At 42.7% G+C, this 23,379-nt stretch overlaps 1 protein-coding gene across 5 annotated transcripts in view; it reads left to right on the forward strand.

Annotated features, from left to right (window-relative positions):
• Positions 1-23,379, forward strand: part of erbin (erbb2 interacting protein) — a 322,194-nt gene that overhangs the window by 188,936 nt on the left and 109,879 nt on the right. For all 5 annotated transcript variants that reach the window (XM_078562777.1, XM_078562787.1, XM_078562807.1 and 2 more), the window contains exon 6: positions 5,265-5,321. In XM_078562777.1, coding sequence (XP_078418903.1) covers positions 5,265-5,321 — 57 coding nt within the window. The remainder of the gene's footprint in view (positions 1-5,264; positions 5,322-23,379) is intronic.

Below are 23,379 nucleotides of genomic sequence, written 5' to 3' on the forward strand. Positions count from 1 at the left end.
TGCCACTTGTCAGCCCAAGCCTGGGTATTGTCCAGGTCTTGCTGCATTTGGATGTGGGCCGCTTCAGTATCTGAGGAGTCACGGATGGTGCTGAACATTGTGCAATCGTGAGCGAACATCCCCACTTCTGACCTTATGATGGAAGGAAGGTCATTGATGAAGCAGCTGAAGATGGTTGATCCGAGGACATGATCCTGAGGAACTCCTGCAGTGATGCTCTGGAGCTGAGATGACTGACCTTCAACAACCATCTTTCTTTTGTGTTAGGGATCACTCCAACTAGCTGAGAGTTTTCCCCTGATTCCCATTGAGTCCAGTTTTGCTAGGGCTCCTTAATGCCACACTCTGTCAAATGCTGCCTTGGTGTCGAGGACAATCATTCTCACCTCACCTCAGTAGTTAAGCTGCTTTGTCCATGTTTGAACCAAGGCTGTAACGAGGTCAGGAGCTGAGTTGGCCCTGGCAGAACCCAAACTGGGCATCGATGAGCAGGTTATTGCTAAGCATATGCCCTTGATAGCACTGTTGGTGATCCCTTCCATTACTTTACAGATGATCAAGAGTAGACTGATGAAGGTGGTAATTGGCTGGGTTGGATTTGTCCTGTTTTTTGGGTACAGGACATACCTGGGCAATTTTCCACATAGCCGAGTAGATGCCAGTGTTGTAGCTGTACTGGAACAGCTTGGCTAGGGTGCAGCAAATTCTGGAGAACAAGTCTTCAGTACTATTGCTGGAATATTGTCAGGGCCCATAGCCTTTTCAATGTCTAGTGTCTTCAGCCGCTTCCAGTGCTATCAAGTGGCACTAGCTTAGCAATAACCTGCTCACTGACGCTCAGTTTGGGTTCCACCAGGGCTACTCAGCTCCTGACCTCATTATAGCCTTGGTTCAAACATGGACAAAAGAGCTGAACTCCCGAGGTGAGGTGAGAGTGACTGCCTTTGACATAAAGGCTGCGTTTGAGCAAGCATGGCATCAAGGAGCCCGAGCAAAACGCAGGTCAATGGTAATCATGGGGGAAAACTCTCAGCTGGTTGGAGTCATACCTAGCACAAAGGGAGATGGTTGTGGTTGTTGAAGGTCCAGGACATCTCAGCTCCAGGACATCACTGCAGGAGTTCCTCAGGGTAGTGTACTCGGCCCAACCATCTTCAGCTGCTTCATCAATGACCTTCCTTCCATCACGAGGTCAGATGTTTGCTGATGATTGCACAATGTTCAGCACCATTCAAGACTCCTAAGATACTGAAGCTGTCTATGTCCAAATGCAGCAAGACCTGGACAATATCCAGGCTCGGTTTTGACAAGTGGCAAATAACATTCGCGCCACACAAGTGCCAGGTAATGACCATCTCCAACAAGAAAGAATCCAACCACCACCCCTTGATGCTCAATGGCATTACCATCACTGAATCTCCCACTATCAACATCCTGGGGATTGCCATTGACCAAAAACTGAACTGGACTAGCCATATAAATACTGTGGCTACAAGAGCAGGTCAGAGGCTGGGAATCGTGCGACGAGTAGCTCATCACCTGACTCCCCAAAGCCTATGCACCATCTACAAGGCACAAGTCAGGAGTGTGATGGAATACTCCCAACTTGCCTGGATGAGTGCAGCTCCCACAACACAAGAAGCTTGACACCATCCAGGCCAAAGCAGCCCGCTTGATTGGCATCACATCCACAAACATTCCCTCCCTCCATCATCGACGCATAGTAGCAGCATTGCGTCCACAAGATGCACTGCAGGAATTCACCAAGGCTTCTTCAACAGCATCTTCCAAACCCATGACCACTACCACCCAGAAGGTCAAGGGCAGCAGATAGATGGCGGCAACACCACCACCTGGATGTTCCCCTACAAGTCACTCGCCATCCTGTCTTGGGAATATATTGCTGTTTCTTCACTGTTGCTGGATCAAAATCCTGGAATTTCCTTCCTAACAGCACTGTGGGCGTACCTACACCACATAGACTGCAGTGGTTCAAGAAGTCAGCTCACCACCACCTTCTCAAGGGCAAATAGGGATGAAAAACTCTTTTCTTCTCCGCCGATGCTGCCAGACCTGCTGAGTTTTTCCAGGTAATTCTGTTTTTGTTATGGGCAATAAATACTGGCCCAGCCAGTGAAGCTCACCTCCCATGAATGAATTAAGAATAAAACGTTAAATCTAAAATAGACCGATCACTAGTTACTTCTTTGACATACTGCTCCAGAAGCCCATCTCATACATATTCCAGCAATTCATCCTCCACAGCATTAGTACTAATTAGGTTACCCAATCTATATGTAAATTGAAGTCACCCATTATGACTGTATACCCATGTTACATGCAGCTCTAATTTCCTGATTTCTATCATACCTGACATTGCCACTAGAGTTTGGTGGCCTATAAACCACTCCCACCAATGTTTGGTGCCCTTTGTCATTTCTTAGTTCCACCCAAACTGATTCTACATCCTGATCCTTCAATCTAAAATCCTCCCTCACTAATGGACTGATCTTGTCCCTTATTAACAGCACTATCCCACCTCCTTTTCCTTTTTGCCTATCCTTCTTAAGTTAACGAATATCCTTGAATATTCAGTTCACAGTCTTGGCCATCTGTACCCATGTCTCTGTCATGGCAATTAAATCACACCCATTTACCTTTACTTCTGCCTTCAAATCATCTATCTTGTTGCGAATGCTGCATCCATTCAGATAGTGCCCTTTACTTTGCCTTTTTAATATGTTCTGCATTCTGATCCTATTTAATGCCTGCCTTCCAATTTCACTTTCTGTTTTTCTACTGCCTGTTACCAGTTTTGTTTCCCTCCAATCTGAGCTGCCTCTGAGATACCCATCCCCTTGCCAATTTACTTTAAACCCTCCCCAACAAGACAAAAGAATCTCCCTGTGAGGATGTTAGTCCCAGTCTGGCTAAGATGCAACATGTCCATGTCTCAACTGCCCCAGAACTAGTTCCAATGCCCCAGAAACCTGATGTCCCCCCTCCATGTATTCAATTGCTCATTCCTCCTATTGCTGTGTTCACTAGCATGTGGCACTGGGGGTAATCCTGAGATTACTGCTCTTGAGGTCCTGCTTTATACTTTATTTCCTAACTCCCTAAAATCTGCTTTCGGGACTCATCTCCCCCCCACCCCCCGTATCAATGTCATTGGTACCAATGTTGACCACGACTTCTGGCTGTTCACCCTCCCCTAGAAGAATATCCTGCAGCCGCTCTCTGACATCCTTGACCCTGGCAGCAGTGAGGCAACATACCACCCTAGAGTCACGTCTACAGCTGCAGAAATGCCTGCCTGTTCCCCTAACTAACGAATCCTCTATCACTATTGCTGTTCTTTCTCCCCAGCTGTGCACCTGAGCCACCTATGGTGCCATAAACTTGGCTCTAGTTGCACTCCCCTAAGGAACCATAGCCCTCACCAATATCCAAAATGGAAAACCAATTAGTGAGCGAGAGAGATCAACTCAGGTGACTCCTTCACTAGCTGCCTGGTTCTCTTAGACTGCCTATTGGTCATCCATTCCCTCTCTGTCTGCATGTTCCTAACGTGTGGTGTGACCGTCTCTCTGAACGTGCTCTCCATATAGTTCTCTGCCTTACAGATGAACCACAGTGACTGCTTGAGCTCCAAAACCCGGAGCTCAAGCTTCTGCAGCTGGTGACACTTCCTGCAGATGTGTTTGTCTAGGACACGTGATATGTCCGTGACTTCCCACATTCCACATCATGCACATTGCACTCAGACTAGGAGCCCTGCCACACCTTAACTTTTACAAACCACTTATTACAAGTAGAATAACTTACCGGTTACTCACCAATCAGCTTCTTCCCCTGTACCGAAGTTAGAACCAAATATTGGAGGCTGAAAAGTATCCACTTCCTCTTAATTGGATTCCCTCTCCCCTCGTCTCTCTTCAATTTGTCCATTTTTTCTTGTTGCCAGATCTATTAGCATCAACCCCCAACCTCTTCAAAACTACCAGTGTTATTTCTTCCCCTCCCCCCAACTAAAAATACAAGTTGACCCTTCTGCCCTCTACACCCACCACCCTCTTTCCAATCTTCCTTTGCTGTCTTAAGTCTTCAAATGTGTTGCCTCCTAGCTTTATGTGTATATGCCCTGGAACTTGCTGTTTTGTTGCACTGATAAAGCTTATTCTCTGAACTGGCCTTAAAAAGCTATGAATAACATTCTTTGTGATGACAACAATGGTGCATATCTCCCCCTCCAGTGCACATTATGGTCAATGTCACAAGATACTTTACCAGTACCTTTTTTATCATCTAGTCTGTGCTATTGCACTTTGCATGTATTTTGTTCCTATCTGAATGCAAATAGTGCATCTCCGGTAATAGCTTCTGTTCCCTCACCCATTGAGCAGCTTCCGGCTTAGAATTAGGAAGATTGACACATCTTTCGCTCCAGCTAAAAACTCTGCTGTCTCGCTACTGACTGCATAACTTCTCTGACCATTTGCTCATACTGGACCAGGCAACTTCAATCTTATCATCCGTTGAAACCCTAAAAGGAGCTTTAAATGGCACATACTAATTGTTGCCAAGAGCACTTACTTCCACTCCTGCAATAGCGGCTGTCTTTGCTCCTTCCTCAGTCCTTCTCAGCCTATGCTGCTCCTGCTACAGCCCCACTATCACTGAAACCCTTATACGGGCCTTCATCACTCACCACCTAAACAGTTCCTGTGCCCTCCTTGCAGGTCTCCCATTCTCTATCTTTCATTGATTCTAATTTGCCAAGAGTTTTGCTGTCTATATATCCTGTTCAATCTTCCACAGCACTAAGTTTAAAATTCTCTCTCAAATCCTTACAACTAACCCCGCCCCCAATCTATCTCCAATCCTATATCTCTTCCGATTTCCTTCGTTTCTCTAAGACTCTAGCTACTGTGCATCCTCTCCTTCTATCGCCTAACTTGGCTCTAGCTTAGTTCTGCTTCTTAAGAACTCTCAGCCTTGCCATCCCTCTTTCCACTTGATGAAAATAAAAACTGCTACTTTTATAAATCCATTTCTTCAGCTGAATCTTCCGTTAATCTTCCTAATCTCTCTCTTCCTAGTTTCGAGGCCATTGAACTCGCATACGTTTGTTTTTGTTTGTATTTTATGGTCAAGGCGCTGTCTAAATGAATGTTGTTGATTAATAAACACTACCAGCTCATGTATCTTGTGAAGTATCAAAGTTGATTGGTGGTTTAATTGTATGCTTCTCTATTTTTCAGATTGACCAAATTGCAGATATTGGAGCTACGAGAAAATCAACTAAAGATGTTGCCAAAGTAAGAATTTTTCTGTATTTAATATCAGTTTATATACCTTAGAGTGTCATATAAGTCCATCTAATTTGCCAGCTCAATTTTCACCTGAAGTGTCTTCCTATCAGTTCAGTTAAAATTAAAATCATTATCGTTTTTTTATCCATATCTTCTCCCCTTCTATCTCTGTTCGGCATCTTTATGGAATTGTGAATTGTTGATCTTTAATGAGTGCTGGTAGCCTCATGAAGGGAACTGTACGGGAGGAAATGTCTCAGTGGTGCATGACAGCAGAATTATCAATTCCACAATCTTCTTTCAACTTTGTATGTTAATGCAGCTGTTTGAGACTGTTGGGCTCAACAGCTTTTCCAAGTCAATTCTCTTGATGTCACTATGTGAATATCAATCAAAGAAACAAAAGCTAACCAAGTTCATCACAATTCTGCTAATGGCAAGATTGTGAACGTGTATATTAAAAATAGATTGGCATGAAAAGGTCTGAAGTTACAGACACCCAAAATCTGATGGGCGAGTGGAAAACCAAGCAGCAAATCACAGTCTGTCAAAAGATTGCGAGAGTAATTTATGTAATTCCCTCCCAGCACTTTGGAGTGCTGGAAATAAATGCCACACTATTCTAGTGCAGAGATATGTCCTTGATGGTACAGTAAATTTACAGATGCAGTCCCAGACCCATTTACAACTAAATACAATCATTCAAGCCTTTCCATTGCATCATTTTTTTTTAAATCGAGTCTCTTTAACAAAATATGGCTACCTGTTGTGTACAAAAAAATGCTGCAAAGATGATTGCCTATGCAGCATTACCAGCATTTTTTTTCAATTAATTCATGGGATGTGAGCATCACTGGCAAGGCCAGCGTTTGTTGCTCATCCCTAATCAGTCTTGGAAAGGTGCCTGTTAGCTGCCTTCTTGAACTGTTAGAGTCCATCTGGTGTAGGTACACCCACTGTGCTGTTCGGGACAGAGTTCCAGGTTTTTCACCCAACAACAGTGAAGGAACAGTGATATGATTCCAAGCCAGGATGGTGTGTGACTTGAAGGGGAGCTTGTGTCTGTTGCCCTTGGCCTTCTAGGTGATGAAGGTTGCAGGTTTGGAAGTGCTGTTGAAGGAAATGTGGCGAGTTGCTGCAGTGCACCTTGTAGATGGTACACACTGCTGCCACTGTGCCTTGTAGATAGTGAACCAGCTTAGGGGAGTCAGGAGGTGAGTTACCCAGTGCAGAATTTCTAGCCTCTGTCTAACCCTGCTCTTGCAGCCGTAGTACCTGGATAATCTTGGCTTCTTCGGAAGAGTCATATTGGACTCGAACCGTTACCTCTGTTTATTTCTCCACAGATGCTGCCAGACCTGCTGAGTTTTTCCAGCACTTTAATGTTTTTATTTAAGATCTCCAGCATCCACAGAATTTTGCTTTTATTTTAGTGGTAACCCTAGAATGTTGATGGTGGGGTCTCAATGATGATGCCATTGAATTTCAAGGGAAGATGGTTAGGTTCTCTTGTTGGAGATGGTCATTGCCTAGCACTTAAGTGGTGTGAATGTTTCTTCCCACTTGTCAGCCTAAGCCTAAATGATGATCAGGTCTTGCTGCATTCAGATGTGGACTGCTTCAATATCTAAGGAGCTGTGAATGGTATTGAACACTGCAATCGCAGTGAAAATCCTCACTTTTGATCTTATGTTGGAGGGAAGGTCATTGATGAAGATTGGGCCTTGGACACTACCCTGAGCGATGCCTAGAGCTGAGATGATTGGCCTCCAACAATCACAGGCCCTTTCTGTTGTGCTAGATATGGCTCCAACCCTATTGTGCTTGGTATGGCCTCAAGCAGTGGAGAGTTTTCCCTTGATTCCCATTGACTTCAACTTGGCTAGGACTCCTCAGTCAATTGCTGACTTGATGTCAAGTGCGCTCAATCTCAACTCACCGCTTGAATGTAGCTCTTTTGTTCATTTTTAGCCCAAGGCTGGAATAAGGTGTGGAGCCAAAGGTCCCTAGTAGAATCCAAACTCTGCATCGGTGGACAGGTATAAAAAACAAGAGATGCTGGAAATATTCAGCAGGTCTGGCAGCATTGGTGAGAGAGAGATACAAGGTTTATGTTTCAAATTGAGTATGACTCTTCAGGATTACCACTCTCTTTGCCTTTTGTTCCTTGACATCTTTGTCATAGAACCACGGAAAAGTTACAGCACAGAAGGAGGCCATTTGGCCCATCTTGTCCATGCCAGCCCAAGGACACCCAGGTGTCCTTTCTAATCCCACCTTCCTGCACCCGGCCCATAGCCCTGCAGTTTACAGCACTTTAGGTGCAGATCCAGGTAATTCTTATCTAATCTAGTCATCTAATCTTTCCTGACTTCTACCCTACCCCAGAGCTTCCCTTTTGTTCTTCTGCTGCCTCCCTCCTTTCAACAGCATAAAAGCCATCTCATTTCTACCTTCCTTCAGCTCTGAAGAACAATCATTTTTGATTCGAAATGTTAACTCTGTCTCTCTCTTCACAGTTGCTACCAGACCTGCTGAGTATTTCCAGCACTTTGTTTTTATTTCAGATTTCCAGCACCTGCAATATTTTGCTTTCCTATTGGTGAGCAGATTGTTGCTGAGTAAGTGCCGCTTGATAGCACTGTTGATAACACCTTCCATCACTTTGGTTTACAGTAGATTAATGGGGCCATAATTGACCTGATTAGATTTATCCTGATTTTTGTTGACGTGAAATAACTGTGCAATTTTCCACATTGTCTGGAAGATGCCAGTGTTGTAGCTGTACTGGAACAGCTTGAGTACGGCACGGCTAGCTCTGAAGCTCAAGTCTTCAGTACTATTACCAGGATGTTGTCAGGGCCCATAACCGTTGCAGTATCCAGTGCATTCAGCCATTTCTTGATAACACATGGAGTGAATGAGTTGGCTGAAGACTGGTATCTGTGATGCTGCAAATCTCAGGAGGAGGCTCAGGGAGATTACCCACTTGGCACCTTTGGCTTAGGATGGTTGCAAATACTTCAGCCTTGCCCTTTGCACTGATATGCTAGGTTCTCCCATCACTTGGGATGGGATGTTCATGGAGGTGCTTCTTCTGGTTAGTTGTTTAATTGTCCAGCAGCATTCACAACTGGATGTGACTGGGCTTTAGATCTGGATTGCTTAGCTCAGTCGCATGCTTCTTCTGCTGTTGAGCCTATGTGTTGTCGCTTCAATGCTATATAAAGCTTCACAATATAAGCATAACTTGTATTTCAGCTGAGTGTTCAGGTGTATTAGTATCTGAAAGTGCAATAATTTCTGATTCTCACCGTATTGTATAAACAGCAAGTGCTACCAGATCAGGTGCAACATGCCTACATGCAGAATAAAACACCTTCTATTCTATGTCCAGCTGCAAAAGAACACTATTAGCTTACAGGTGTTGGTTTTTTCCATTTTCTGCACTGACTTTTCCTCCTGGACCAGATCCCAGAGGTGAGCAGTCTATATGATTAACCTATTTCATCACCCAGTTTCATTGAATGTAAAAGGGCTCAGATGGTAGCGTTCTCACCTTGAGTCAGAAGACTTGTAGGTTCATTCTCCGGTTCAGGACTGGTAATATAATCTAAACTGACAGTCCAGTGCATTGCTGAGAGCTCTGTTGTTGTCTTTCAGATGAAACATCAAATAGCTTCTTTATGTAAAAACAAAAAACTACTGCGGATGCTGGAAATCCAAAACAAAAACAGAATTACCTGGAAAAACTCAGCAGGTCTGGCAGCATCGGTGGAGAAGAAAAGAGTCGACGTTTCGAGTCCTCACGACCCTTCAACAGAACGTGAGGACTCGAAACGTCGACTCTTTTCTTCTCCACCGATGCTGCCAGACCTGCTGAGTTTTTCCAGGTAATTCTGTTTTAGCTTCTTTATGTAGATGGATGTTAAAGACCCCATGTCATTTTATCAAAGAGGAGGGGGGTTTTGTTCCAGGCCAGCATTACTTCTTCGACCAGCCCCTCCCAAAAAAAATTGATTAACTGGCCACTCCTCTCGTTACTGTTTATAGGATATCCATAAAATGACTGCTGCTCTCACTGACATAATTGACTGCTCTTCAAGCACAATTCACATGAAATGTTTTCTGAATGATGTAATGAGGTATTATATAATTAATAGTCTGTTTTCCTACCATGTCTGATGTCAGACAGACCCAAATTATTTTTTAAAAAAAACTAAACAGCCAGTTTTCTTGACGGTTCATTTATTGCTTCTGTAAAGATAAGACAACTCGCTGTGGACAAATTCAAAATGCTACAACTGCTTTTTCATCTATAGAACCTAGGTTTCAATTTAATTCAGACTGTTTGAGAAATTGCCTTCCTTCTCAAAAGCTTCTACCTTGCTCAGCAGAGTAGAAGGTAACTTAATAAATAAGAACAGAAAATGCTGGGGAAAAATTAATCAGGTCAGGCAGCATCTGTGGAAGGAAAATCGCTAACATTTTGGGCCGATGACCTTTCATTAGAACTTTCTGCCTTCTGATAAAAGGTAATCGACCTGAAACATTCACTCTGTTCCCCTCCACAGATGCTGCCTGACCTCCTGAGTTTCTCCAGCTTTTTTGGTTCTTATTTCAGATTTCCAGCATTGGCTTTTGTAACTTAATAAATGTTGATCGTTTTGGACGGAAATTAAACTCTGAAAACGCTGCCCTAAATCAACAGGCTAAATGGAAGCTTGTAATGATGTAAAATTCATACCTATTTGAGGACAAAAGATGCTTGTTTTCCAGGATTGTAAATATATTTTGGGCACTTTGCAATTAAATATCTAGCATAACATTTTGGAAGCATTCTCCTTAAGTTGATACTTCTCACTTTACCAAGACAATGAGCTGGAAATGGAATCTGCTGGTGTTCCTCTAAATAATAGTTGTGAAATGATCTGGCTTTAATTTCTATATGTGTGCATGGCTTCCCGTGAAGAATTTAATGGGACTTGCTCAATTGAAAGCCTATTAAAAGTAGTGTATAACTGAGCTTTTCAAGCTTGAAGGACCTTATCTCTGCTAAGATAGCTGATCTCAGTGGGTGTGCAAAGAATAACTTGCTTCCTTTGACTCAGAAGGTAAAAAATCAGCAAGATTTGTTGCTTGCGATCTTCTCAACCCTAACGGAAATTATAAAGGGCTTAGGTGATGTCTTTGACTGAGCTTCCCCACGCTGGTCATCTGCACTTACATCCAAAGAAGGGTTACTTGGATGAGGTGCTGATGGGATGGTATTTTTTCCTTTCCTGCCCAAAGTTCAAGACCCACATTGATTGCCACTGTATTTATATTGACCATATCGTAGCCACGGAATTAAATTCAAACTCCAGTTTATTTTAATGAAAATGTATTGTTGGAAGTACACTGCAGGCCTGTCACCTGTTGAAAGAGAAAGATGGTTTAACCTTTTGGGCAAAAGCCTTGCTCCATTCGGAATGATCTGGAATTACCTTAAAAATCTTCAAAAACCTCTGTAATTGTGGCACTAAAGTAGCAGTCTATTTAATAAGGCAGCCAGTTTGAGTTTAGTTTGTGGCTGAAATTTTCAGTTTGTTATCTTGCCCTGCATTTTACAGAAAAATTAATTATTCTTATTTTTTTAAAAATAGCCTTGGCTTTCTTAAAACATTTGAACTTGTAGTTTACGATTTGGGAGAGTGGTGCCAAAATGCTCACTCTGCACTGCTCTGTCTATATTATGGTGGGGGGGGAGGGGTTTGGTTAGCTCACTTCGCGGGGCACCAAGTGATGCAGAGTGGGCATTTTGGCACCACTCCCAAATCTCAAACTACAAGTTCAATGCGGGTACATTTCCTGTACTGGCTGAGGTCATCCGTGAAAGCCCTACCTTCTCAACCTCGCCCCTCGCCTGAGGTGTGGTGACCCTCAGGTTAAACTCAGCACCAGTCATCTCTGTCTGATGCGAGAGCAGCCTGTGGCCCTCCTGGACTACAGCGACTTTTATTTTTATATATTGTCAGTTGCTTCTGCATATGCTGAGAAGCCAGGTCCCACTGAGCATTGAATATGGCTGCCTAGTGGGAAAGACTTGATTGTGGAAAATGTGCAAATTGATTCAAGTTGGTTCAATGAATCAGTTACTTGCATTATGAACAAAAATCATCTGGCCTCCTGTGCCAACAGTAACCCCCAACCTCCAACCCCACCCCATCTTGCCTCACCAATGGTGCCCACACTTTCAGCTGTCTAGAACCTATGTTGCAGAATTTCCCCACCAAACATCTCCCCATCGCTGCACACTTCCTGCACCTTTAAGACTTACCTTAAAATTAGTAACTAAGGTTTTAGTCACCTTTCTTAATATCTCCCCATTTGGCTCATCTATTTTTGTCTGATTATACTTCTGTGAAGCACTTTAGGCTGTTTATCTTCACGTAATGCACTATGGAAATACAATGAAGTGAGTGGGGCTGGGTGCATTTACTTGAAGAGGTGTTGACCATGGAAGAGCCATGTTTTGTAAAGTATAAGTGCCTGTACCTTCTTTCCTTAGATCCTTGATTTAAAGCTTGAGCCCTTGGATTCCTTTTCATTGCCTTGATTAATTTTCCAGGACAATGGCGATAACTGGACAATGTCCCATTCCTGACATTTGGCATTGTTTTACTGTATCAGTCTCACTTGTTTGGGCCTTTATTCAATGGACCTTATGTTTTCTTTCATTATTTATTCAGATGTGTGTGCGCCTCTGGCAAGACCAGCATTTATTGTCTATTGCTTTTAGCCTTGAGTGGCGAGCTGCTTTCTTGAATGCAACTGAAATGGTTTTTAGGCCATTTTACACAGTTAAGAGTCAGCCACATTGCTGTGGGTCTGGAGTCAGATATAGGCCAGATTAGGTAAGGATGGCAGATGTCCTTCCCAAAAGGACAACAGTGAACCAAATAGATTTTTTTTTACAACAATCTGGTAGTTTCATGGGCGCAGTTAGTGATACTAGTCTTCTATTCCAGATTTATTAATTGGGTTTAAATTTCCCAGCTGCCGTGTTGGAATTTGAACTCATGCCTCTAGATAATTAGTCCAAGCCACTGGATTACTAGTCTAGTAACATAACCACTTGCTACAGTATCCCAATATTTCAATTGCTATAGCTATTTGACATTGTTGCCAATAATTTCAGTATTGGTCAACAGTTTTCTCTTGCACATTATCTGCTGATTGTTTGTTTAGCGTTGAAATAACTAGTATGATTAAATAACGTTACAGTTCTACATCTTTATTGCTGAAAAAAGAGGCCTTTTTGTCTAAGCTTTTCGCCTTGTACTCATCAAGACAATTCACAAGAAAATACCAATATTGGGAAACAAATCTAGTTATACTATATGAAAAGAGTGTGCTGATTGGTTGGCAGATAGACTTTGGTAGAGGTGTTGCCATGGAGAATGCACTAGTTGATGGTGACTGACAGTTAACTGCCTAACATTGTTTGAAATTTAAACCAGGCAGCATGACTCTGATTGGCCAAGATATTGCCACAGGGAATGAACCAGTGAATGCCTCTTTTTATTTTTGGTAATACAAGTTCTGTATTATCAAATGACTATTTTTTCGACTTTATAGTCTTTATATATTGTGCTGACGTTTGAACCCTTCACTTAGATCTGTGGTACATAAGCTGACCATGTTCGCTTGGTGCCTCAAAACATAAGCAAGTATCTTCAGATATTTCCAGAAACAATTGAAAAGAAATATTTCCTCTGATTCAGGGTACTTGCTATTTTCTATCTGTGCTTTGTGTGAAAGGAGGTTTTCATAGGCGTGCATAGGCTTGTACTGGGCTATAACTTGACCTTGTGTGCTAAGTACTTAGGATAGTAGGTCTCTGGATAAACATCACAGTCTGCACTGGAAATAGTGCAGTCTGCACTCTCTAATAATGCACCACATGACCATATGATGGACTGAAAATTAAAGATCAAGTTTAATTAATATCATTAGCCAGAAGCACAAGCAAAATTGGCAGATTTAGTTAGATTATACTGCTTCACTTAAGTTACAGTGTGTGTTTCAAAACAATAAAAGATTTGAGCGTTGCTGAAAAAAAAATGTTGTCAAAGCTTTTCGTCTTGCACTCAAGACCATAAGATGTAGGAGCAGAAGTAGGCCATTCCGCCCATCAGTCTGCTCTGCCATTCAATGAGATCATGGCTGATCTGATGATCCTCAACTCCATGTTCCTGCCTTTTCCCCATAACCCTTGATTCTCTTACTGATTAAAAATCTGTCTGTCTCGGCCTTGCATGTACTTAACGACCCAGCCTCTACAGCCCTCTGTGGTAAAGAATTCACAGATTGACTACACTCAGAGACGAAATTCCTCCTCATCTCTGTTTTAAATGGGCAGCCCTTACTCAGAGATTATGTTCTCTGGTCCTAGACTCTCCCATGAGGGAAACAACCTCTCAGCATCTACCCTGTCAAGCTCTCCAAGAATCTTATATGTTTCAATAAGGTCCCCTCTCATTCTTCTAAACTCCAGTGAGTACAGACCCAACCTACTCAACCTCTCCTCAGAAGAAAATCCCTAGTGAACTTCTCTGGACTGCTTCCAATTCCAGTATACCTTTCCTTAGATAAGGGGACCAAAGCTGTTCACAGTATTCTAGGTTTGGTCTAACAAGTGCCTTGTATAGTTTTAGCAAGACTTCCTGATTTTTATACTCCATTCCCTTTGAAGTAAAGGCCAACATTCCACTTGCCTTTCCAAACTACCTGCCAAACTCATAAATTAGCTTTTTGGGATGCATGCATGAGGACTTCCAAATCCCTCTGTGCTGTAGGTTTCTGCAGTCATTCTCCATTGAAATAATATTCAACTCCTCTATTCTTCCTGCCAAAATGCATAACCTCACATTTTCCCACATTATATTCCATCAGCCAAGTTTTTGCCCACTCATTTAACCTGTCTATATCCCTCTGTAGACTCTTTATGTCATCCACACCACTTACCTTCAACTATTTTTGTGCCATCCGCAAACTTGGCGATCGTACATTCACTTCTCTCATCTAAGTCATTAATATATATGTAAATAATTGAGGCCCCAGCACTGATCCCTGTGGCACTCCACTAGTTACAGGTTCCCATCCTGAAAATGCCCCAATTATCCCAACTGTCTTCTATTTGTTAGCCAATCCTCTATCCATGCTAATGTATTACCCCCAGCACCATGGGCTCTCACCTTATTAAGTAACCTTATGTGCGGTACCTTATTGAATGCCTTTTGTAAATCCAAATATATTACATCTACTGGTTCCTCTTTATCTATCTTGCTTGTTACCTCAAAGAATTCTAATAAATCTGTCAGGCATGATTTCCCCTTCATGAAGCCATGCTGACTCTGCTTGATTATATTATGCATTTCTCAATGCTCTGCTATTACATCTTTCATAATAGACTGTAAGACTCATCAGGACAATTACAAGAATACCAATGTCAGGGGAAGCAACAACTTTATACTGTATGAGAAGAGAGTGCTGATTGATTGGCAAGTGGACACTGATTGGTAGAGGCATTGCCATGTAGATTTTAGCTTTAAGCACTCTTCTTAGAAATATTAGCACACATAACTGACAAAAGTCTTAACATGGGATTTAGCTTTCTCTGTACCAATTCCTGTTACATTGAACAGCAAAGTAATAAAACAAAAATGAAGAACAGTTAGAACAGGTTTTTGGAAATTACGCTAACCAAAAAGAGAAACAAAAAAGGTATTTTCACAATTAATTGAAACTGTCAATCAAAAGATATCTGAATGACACACTCCCAATTGATATGAATACTGATCCTCCCATGTTCAAGTTTCGCATATCCAAATGTTGCCACAATTAACATTGAATAAGGTCGTAAGAGATGGCTGCAGGTGTAGCCCATTTAGCTCATTGAGCCTGCTTCGCCATTTAATAAGATCATGGCTAATCTGATTGTGGCCTTAACTCCATTTTCCTGCCTACCCCCCATAACCCTTGACTCCCTTGTAGATCAAAAACCTATCTGAACAATTAAGCCTGGCTAATAGCTGGCTGAGTATAGCACGCAGGCTGCGGATGAGGCACTGTTCTACTGAATGCATTCCAACATAACTCCACATAAACTTGTAAACAATGTAGGAAGAGAGTTTTCATGAGCAGAATTGATTCAAAGGCAGTTATTCCAGTATTAGAAGAACAATATCCACTCAAAAATTACACTATCAAAAACCTGGCTCATAAGTTGCTGGATCTGAACCTGGACACGATATGAATTACATTTGCATACAAACGCTGGCCAAGTCTTCCTTTGAAAACAATAACAAACAACTTTAACGTTATTACAATACCGGCAATCTCTTAAAACCCTAATTTAAGAAACAATGTTTAAAAAAAATTTAAGTTCTGGGAAGGATTAATAAACCAATCACCTTATTAATTGCAGGAGAATATTTTGATTAAAAGAAAAGGGTGTGATGTGAAATTGGATTCAACATTTGAGTTCAACAAAGATTGTGAGGTGCCTGGTCAAAGGATGAGGCGCTGTTCTTCAAACTTCCAGTGAGCTTCTTTGGAATAGTGCAGAAACCGAGGCTAGGATGGGATTGCGATAGAGAAGTATGATGTCATTGCTGTCACAGAGACATGGTTGAGAGAGGGGCAGGATTGGCAGCTCAATATACCAGGATATAGGGCCTTCAGGCGAGACAGGGAAGGAGGTAAAAGAGGAGAAGGGGGTATCACAATATTGATCAAGGAATCAATTACAGCAGTAAGGAGGGATGACATCTTAGAAGGCTGCTCAAATGAAGCCATATGGGTAGAACTGAAAAACAAAAAAAGGAGCAATCACATTGCTGGGAGAGTACTACAGGCCCCCAAACAGTCAGTGAAATAGAAGAGCAGATATGTAGGCAAATTTCAGAGAAGTGTAAAAATAAAGGGTAGTAATAGTGGGGGATTTCAACCTCCCCAACATTAACTGGGTTAGTCATAGTGTGATAGGTTTAGAGGGAGCAGAATTCCTAAAATGCATCCAGGAGAGCTTTTTAAGGCAGTACATAGAAGGCCCTACAAGAGATTGGACTTAATTTTAGGGAATGAAGCCGGGTAAGTGGCAGAGGTATCAGTGTGGGAGCATTTTGCAGATAGTGATCATAGCTCTGTTAGATTCAAGGTTGTTCTGGAAAAGGACAAGGATGGGCCAGAAATCAGAGTTCTAAATTGGGGGAAGGCCGATTTTAATAAGATCAGATATGATTTGGCCAGAGTGGACTGGGAGCAGCTACTTTTATGTAAATCTGCGTCAGAGCAGTGGGACTCATTCAAGAAGGAAATAGGGAGAGTACAGGGCCAACATATTCCAATAAAGACAAAGGGTGGGACCAACAAATCCAGGGAACCCTGGATGTCGAGGGATACACAGGGTTGGATAAAGAGAAAAAGGGAGGCTTATGGCCAATACTGAGGTCTCAAAACAGCGGAAGCCCTAGAGGAGTATAGAATGTGTAGGGGGGAATTTAAAAAGGAAATTAGGAGAGCAAAAAGGGGGCATGAAAAACATTGGCAGGTAAAATAAAGGAAAATCCAAAGTTATTTTACAAGTACATTTAAGAGTAAAAGGATAACTAGGAAAAGAGCAAGGCCCATTAAGGACTATAGTGGTAATTTGTGTGTGGAGCCGGACGACGTAAGTAGGGTTCTAAATGAATACTTTGTGTCGGTGTTCACGAGTGAGAGGGACAACGTGGGTATGGAAATCAGGCATAAGGACTGGTGATATAATTAAAGAAATTAGCATAGAAAGGGAGGAGGTTCTAAGTGGTCTGGCAGGCTTAAAAGTAGATAAATCTTTAGGCCCTGATGAAATGTATCCCAGGCTGTTGAGTGAGGCAAGGAAGGAGATAGGGGCGCTGGCAATAATTTTTAATACCTCTCTGGCCACAGGAGAGGTGCCAGAGGACTGGAGGACAGCCAATGTGGTACTGTTATTCAAGAAGGGAGGAAGGGATAAACCAGGGAACTACAGGCCAGTCAGTCTAACCTCAGTGGTGGGGAAACTATTGGAAGCAATTCTGAGGGACAGAATTAATCTACACTTGGAGAGGCAGGGATTAATCAAGGACAATCAGCATGGTTTTGTTAAGGGGAGGTCATGTCTGACCAATTTGATTGAATTTTTCAAAGAGGTGACCAGGTGTGTAGATGAGGGCAATGCATTTGACGTCGTCTACTTGGACTTCAGCAAGGCTTTTGGTAAAGTCCCACATGGAAGACTGATAACGAAGGTAAGAGTCCATGGGATCCAAGGCAATTTGGCAAATTGGATCCAGAATTGACTGAGTGGCAGGAAGCAGAGAGTGATGGTTGAGGGGTGTTTTTGTGACTGGATGCCTGTGTCCAGTGGGGTTCTGCAGGGATCGGTGTTGGGTCCCTTGCTGTTTGTAGTATATATAAACGATTTTGACTTGAATGTAAGAGGGTTGATCAGTAAGTTCGCAGATGACACGAAAGTTGGTGGGGTGGTAAATAGTAGGAGGATAGCCTTAGATTATGGGAAGATATAGACGGGCTGGTCAGATGGGCTGATCAGTGGCAAATGGAATTTAATGCGGATAAGTGTGAGGTGATGCACTTGGGCAGGACAAACAAGGCATGAGAATAGACGATGAATGGTAGGACCCTGGATCAGAGGGAGCTTGGTGTGCATGTCCGCTGGTCCCTTAAGGTAGCGGGACAGGTAGATAAGGTGGTTAAGAAGGCATATGGGATACTTGCCTTTATTAGCCGAGGCATAGAATATAAGCGCAGGGAGGTTATGCTGGAACTGTATAAAACACTGGTTAGGCCGCAGCTAGAGTATTGCGTGCAATTCTGGAATCTGCATTATAGGAAGGAAGTGATTGTACTAGAGAGAGTGCAGAGGAGATTTACCAGGATGTTGCCTGGGCTGGAGAGTTTTAGTTGTGAGGAGAGATTGGATAGATTGGGGTTATTTTCCCTGGAGCAGAGGAGATTGAGGGGGGGCATGATTGAGGTGTATAAAATTATGAAGGGTAGGTAGACAGGAAGGAACTTTTCCCCTTGGTGGAGGGATCAATAACCAGGGGGGCATAGATTTAAGGTAAAGGGCAGGAGGTTTAGAGGGGATGTGAGGAAGAATATTTTCACCCAGAGGGTGGTGGGAACCTGGAACTCACTGCCTGAAAGGGTAGTAGAGGCAGAAACCCTCATAACATTTAATAAGTATTTGGATGTGCACTTGCGATGCCATGGCATACAAGGCTATGGGCCTAGTGCTGGAAAATGGGATTAGAATAGTTAGGTACTTGTTTGACCGGTGCAAACTCAATGGGCCGAAGGGTCTTTTTCTGTGATGTAGACCTCTATGACTCTATGACTGATTAAAATGGTAAGTGACCAGAAGCCCAAGGTCAGGCTTTGCAGACTGAATGGTGGCGTTCAGTCTGCATTTGGGCTCCCCAAATGCATAACATTTTCTGTTCACTTCCGGCTTGTAACATTTTCCATATTCTGTCTATTGTATTTTCCAAGTCCATCCTGGACTCCCTCTTTCACTGCACTTTGCTAAATGTATAAATATGAAGAAGACTTGCAGCCCTTTCTGATTCCCTGCACACCACCTTCCCCATTAACCTATTAATCTTTTTCTACCCCTTTGGGAGCACTGTCTCAAGTACCCCAGACTGTGAATATCCCATGTGTATATCTGGAAACTTAATAGAGATATTAAGCTACTTTGATTATTTCTGACAAAGAGTGACTGCAAAAACAGAAACCAGCGTATAGTTTAATACAAGGCTCTGAATGCACCTGTGCATTGTTTTACTGTGTTGGTAATGTTAATATCAGAGTTGACTGTTCATGTGAAAATCTGTGTGAAAGGAACAGAAATAGATCATATTTTACGATCCTTATATGTTTGATTTTGATGGTTCGGACCACCTGTGGTAGGCCTGGTGTTGGTAGACATATTCAGAGTGAACTTAGTCAATACGATTGATTTTTGTGCCAGTATGAATGTGGGACAGCAAAATGAACAGAAAATGCACTGGGATTGACGGAGCAAGTTTGTCTTTTCTCTCACTCATGACCAGAAAATGATTGAAGGAACTGCTGATCCCCCAGAAGATGGGTTGAAACAGGTGCTTGTTACCGTATGAATTCCATATACAAGAACAGTATGATGCATTTGACCCAAATAACCCAGTTTAGACATTGGGCAAACATTTTGCAATTGAACAAACAGGCTTCACTTGAACAGAACCTGAGCTCAAATAATTTTAATTCAATTATATCCACAGGCTCTGTTAACATTTCAAGCCTTGAATAGTTTATCCATTTATTTTTCTGTCGAATGTAATGATGTGATACAACATTAGGGCAATGTCTGATATCTTAATCAATAGGCAGCAGCTTTTTAGCTTTGCATTTGTCCAAGGTTATTTCTTCTACAATGCTACTTTATAGTCAAATATTCAGTTGCTTGGATTTCAGAACACCATTCCAGTGGTGTTTGATATTACTACAGTGCTTTTTCCACAGTGACAGCAAAGGCACCTTGGATCGTCATAATTTGGGCATTGTAATTTATACAGTCTTATTTCAGACACTGGTAACAATTTTTGCCCATTATGTGGTGCATCACCTTTGTGGTGGGATTAAGGGTATTATTAATGGTGCTGATTGAGGTAATGATAATGGATTCTCCAATCGCTTTCAATGACTGAACTGTATTTGTATGGATTGGAGTGTATAACCCAGGTGTTAATAAATAAATTGCCCTTGTTCAGAACTTGGGATAAAAATCATCTCTCAGCCTTTTTTAAATGAAGATCTCTGTTCTTGAATTTGAAAAATGTGTGAATGAGATTGCATGACTATTGATTGGCTGTTTTGTGATTTGCCCAGTCCTGAAGACAACTGGGATAATAGGTGTGCAGTACAGTTGTTACACAACCCATATCTGGTAAGACTCTAGGACATTATGCACTGTTTGGATAAAACATAGGCGGAGTATTGGTTCAGCCTTTTAGACTGCACAGCTGTGAGGTTTTGATGGATATATTCGGAAGGACCCTTGTTCATTTGCCAAAAAAGCAGCCAGCATGCCTTTTCAGATGCATCTTTTGTCAGTCTCTCATGATTTTGTAAGATCTAATTTTCAAACAAATCAAATCCATTGGTTTCAACTAGTAGAATGCAGCTGGGTTTAGAGTTAACATCAGTTAAAGATGTTATTTTTGCTCTTTGGGCACTGGAGCATTGTCAAGAGTGGGAATCACAATGAAAGAACAGTATTGTGCCAGAATTTGAAGCAATGGGTGAATAAATGGCGCCTGCTGTCAGCTAGACTTGCCCGTGCCTGTTTAATTTACAAGACTTTGCACTGCAAGTTGCTGTAAGTGGGTATCTGGGACTGTGTGAACAGTGTAAACAATTGTGTATCGCTTTAATCAATCGGATTGAACAGCACAAACTAGAATATTGAATAAAATATACAAAGATGAAAAGAAAGATTTTATTGAGAGAGGCAAAAAAAACAAAGTGGGATCTTTTTGTTTGGAAAAAAAAGTAGACTCAGACTCAGATGCCAAATGCACATTTGTACCAACTTTGCAATAGTCTTACATAAACAAGATCACATGAAGAGGCAACACTCTTTCTCCAGCTAAAATATATGTTGGCCCAATATCATTTAATATTGTTTTTACTTTACCCGTCATTGCTCCAATTGACCAAGAACAAAATAATTTTTTAAAAATCTCCGAACAGTATGAGAAGGAATAAGACTGTAACCAGAAATAGTTAATTTCCACTGTCAGAGCAGCTGATTGGCACTAATTTAGGCTTTTCACACCCTTTAAAAGAGTACTTGGACTGAAATGGACAAACCTCAACTTTTTTATGGTGAATTTACTTCATATCTGCCATGCAAGTACATGAATTTCAAGCCACATTTGAATCATGTGGCAATGGTGAGATGCCATTTCAGGACTGAGTGGAGCAGCACTTTTTTTAATATGTTCGTTCATGGGGATGGAGGCTTGGGCAGCATTTATCCCCCATCCCTAATTGCCCATGAGAAGGTGGTGGTGAGCTGCCTTCTTGAACTGCTGCAGTCCATGTGTTGTAGGAACACCCACGGTGCTGTTAGGAACAGAGATCCAGAAAATTGACCCAGCGACAGTGAAGGAACAGCGATATATTTCCGAGTCAGGATGGTGAGTGATTTTGAGGGGAACTTCCAGGTGGTGGTGTTCCCATCTAGCTGCTGCCCTTGTCCTTCTAGATGGTAGTAGTTGTGGGTTTGGAAGGTGCTGTCTGAGGAGCCTTGGTGAATTACTGCAGTGCATCTTGTAGATGGTACATACTGCTGCTACTGTACTGGTGGTGGAGGGAGTGAATGTTTGTGGATGTGGTGCCAATCAAGCAGGCTGCTTTTTCCTGGATGGTGTCGAGCTTCTTCAATGTTGTGGGAGCTGCACTCATCCAGGCAAGTGGGGAGGACTGAGAATATTGACCTCCAAAAACCACAACCATCTTCCTTTGTGCTTGGTATGATTCCAACCCTGATTTTCCCCCTGATTCCGATTGACTTCAGCTTTGCTAGAGGCCCTTGATGCCGCACTCAGCCAAATACTGCCTTTATGTCAAATGCAGTCACTCTCACCTCACCTGGAGTTGGGCTCTTTTTTCCATGTTTAGACCAAAGTTGTAATGAGGTCGGAGCTGAGTGGCCCTGGTGGAACCCAATTTGAGCGTCAGTGAGGAGGTTATTGTGTTTAAGTGCCGCTTAATAGCACTGTCGACAACACCTTCTATCACTTTGATGATCAAGGTTTGATTGATGGGCTGGCAATTGGCCAGGTTGGATTTGTCCTGCTTTTTGTGTGCAGGACATACCTAGGCAATTTTCCACTTTTCCGGATAGATGCCAGTTTCCTAGCTGTACTGGAACAGCTTGGCTCGGGGTGCGGCTAGTTTTGGAGCACAGGTCTTCAGTCCTATTGCCGGAATGTTGCAAGGGCCCGCAGCCTTTGCAATATCCACTGAGTTCAGCCCTTCCTTGCTCTCATGTGGAGTGAATCGAATTTGCTGATGACTGGCATCTCTGATGCTCGGGACCTCGAGGAGGCGGAGATGGATCATCCACTTGGCACTTCTGGCTGAAGATGGCTGCAAATGCTTCAGCCTTATCTTTGGCACTGATGTGCTGGGCTCCCCCACCTCATTGAGGATGGGGATATTTGTGGAGCCTCTTCCTCCTGAGAGTTGTTTAATCGTCCATCATAATACACGACTGAATGTGGTAGGAATGCAGAGCTCAGATCTGATCCGTCAGTTGTGGAATCACTTAGCCCTGTCTGTCACTTGCTGCTTTTGCTGTCTAGCATGCAAGTCGTCTTGTGTATTAGCTTCACCAGGCTGAAACCTAATTTTTGGGTATGCCTGGTGCTGCTCCTGGCACACTGTTCTGCACTCTTCATTGAACAAGGCTTGATCCCGGCTTGATGGTGATGGCCGAGTGCGGTGTGTCCTGGGCCGTGAGGTTACAGATTGTGTTCGAGTACAATTCTGCTGCTGCTGATGGCCCACAGCGCCTCATGGATGCCAGTTTTGAGTTGCTCAATCTGTTTGAAATCTATTCTATTTGGCGCGGCGGTAGTGTCACACAACACAATGGATGGTATCCTCATTGTGAAGAAGGGACTTTGTCTCCGTAAGGACTGTGTAGTAATCGCTCCTACAAATACTGACATGGACAGATGCATCTGCAACGGGTAGATTGGTGAGGACAAGGTCAAGTAGATTTCCCCTATTGTTGGTTCTGTCACCACCTGCCAGAGACCCTTTCCAGCAGCTTGTATCCTTTAGAATTAGGCCAGTTCGGTCATTAGTTGTGCTATTGAGCCACTCTTGGTGATGGACATTGAATTCCCCCTCCCAGGGTACATACTGTGCCCTTCCCACCCTCAGTGCTTCCTCTAAGTGGCGCTCAACAGGGAGGAGCACT

The sequence above is a fragment of the Cetorhinus maximus genome, chromosome 2 (genome assembly GCF_964194155.1).
Source record: "Cetorhinus maximus chromosome 2, sCetMax3.hap1.1, whole genome shotgun sequence".
Taxonomy (NCBI): Eukaryota; Metazoa; Chordata; class Chondrichthyes; order Lamniformes; family Cetorhinidae; genus Cetorhinus; species Cetorhinus maximus.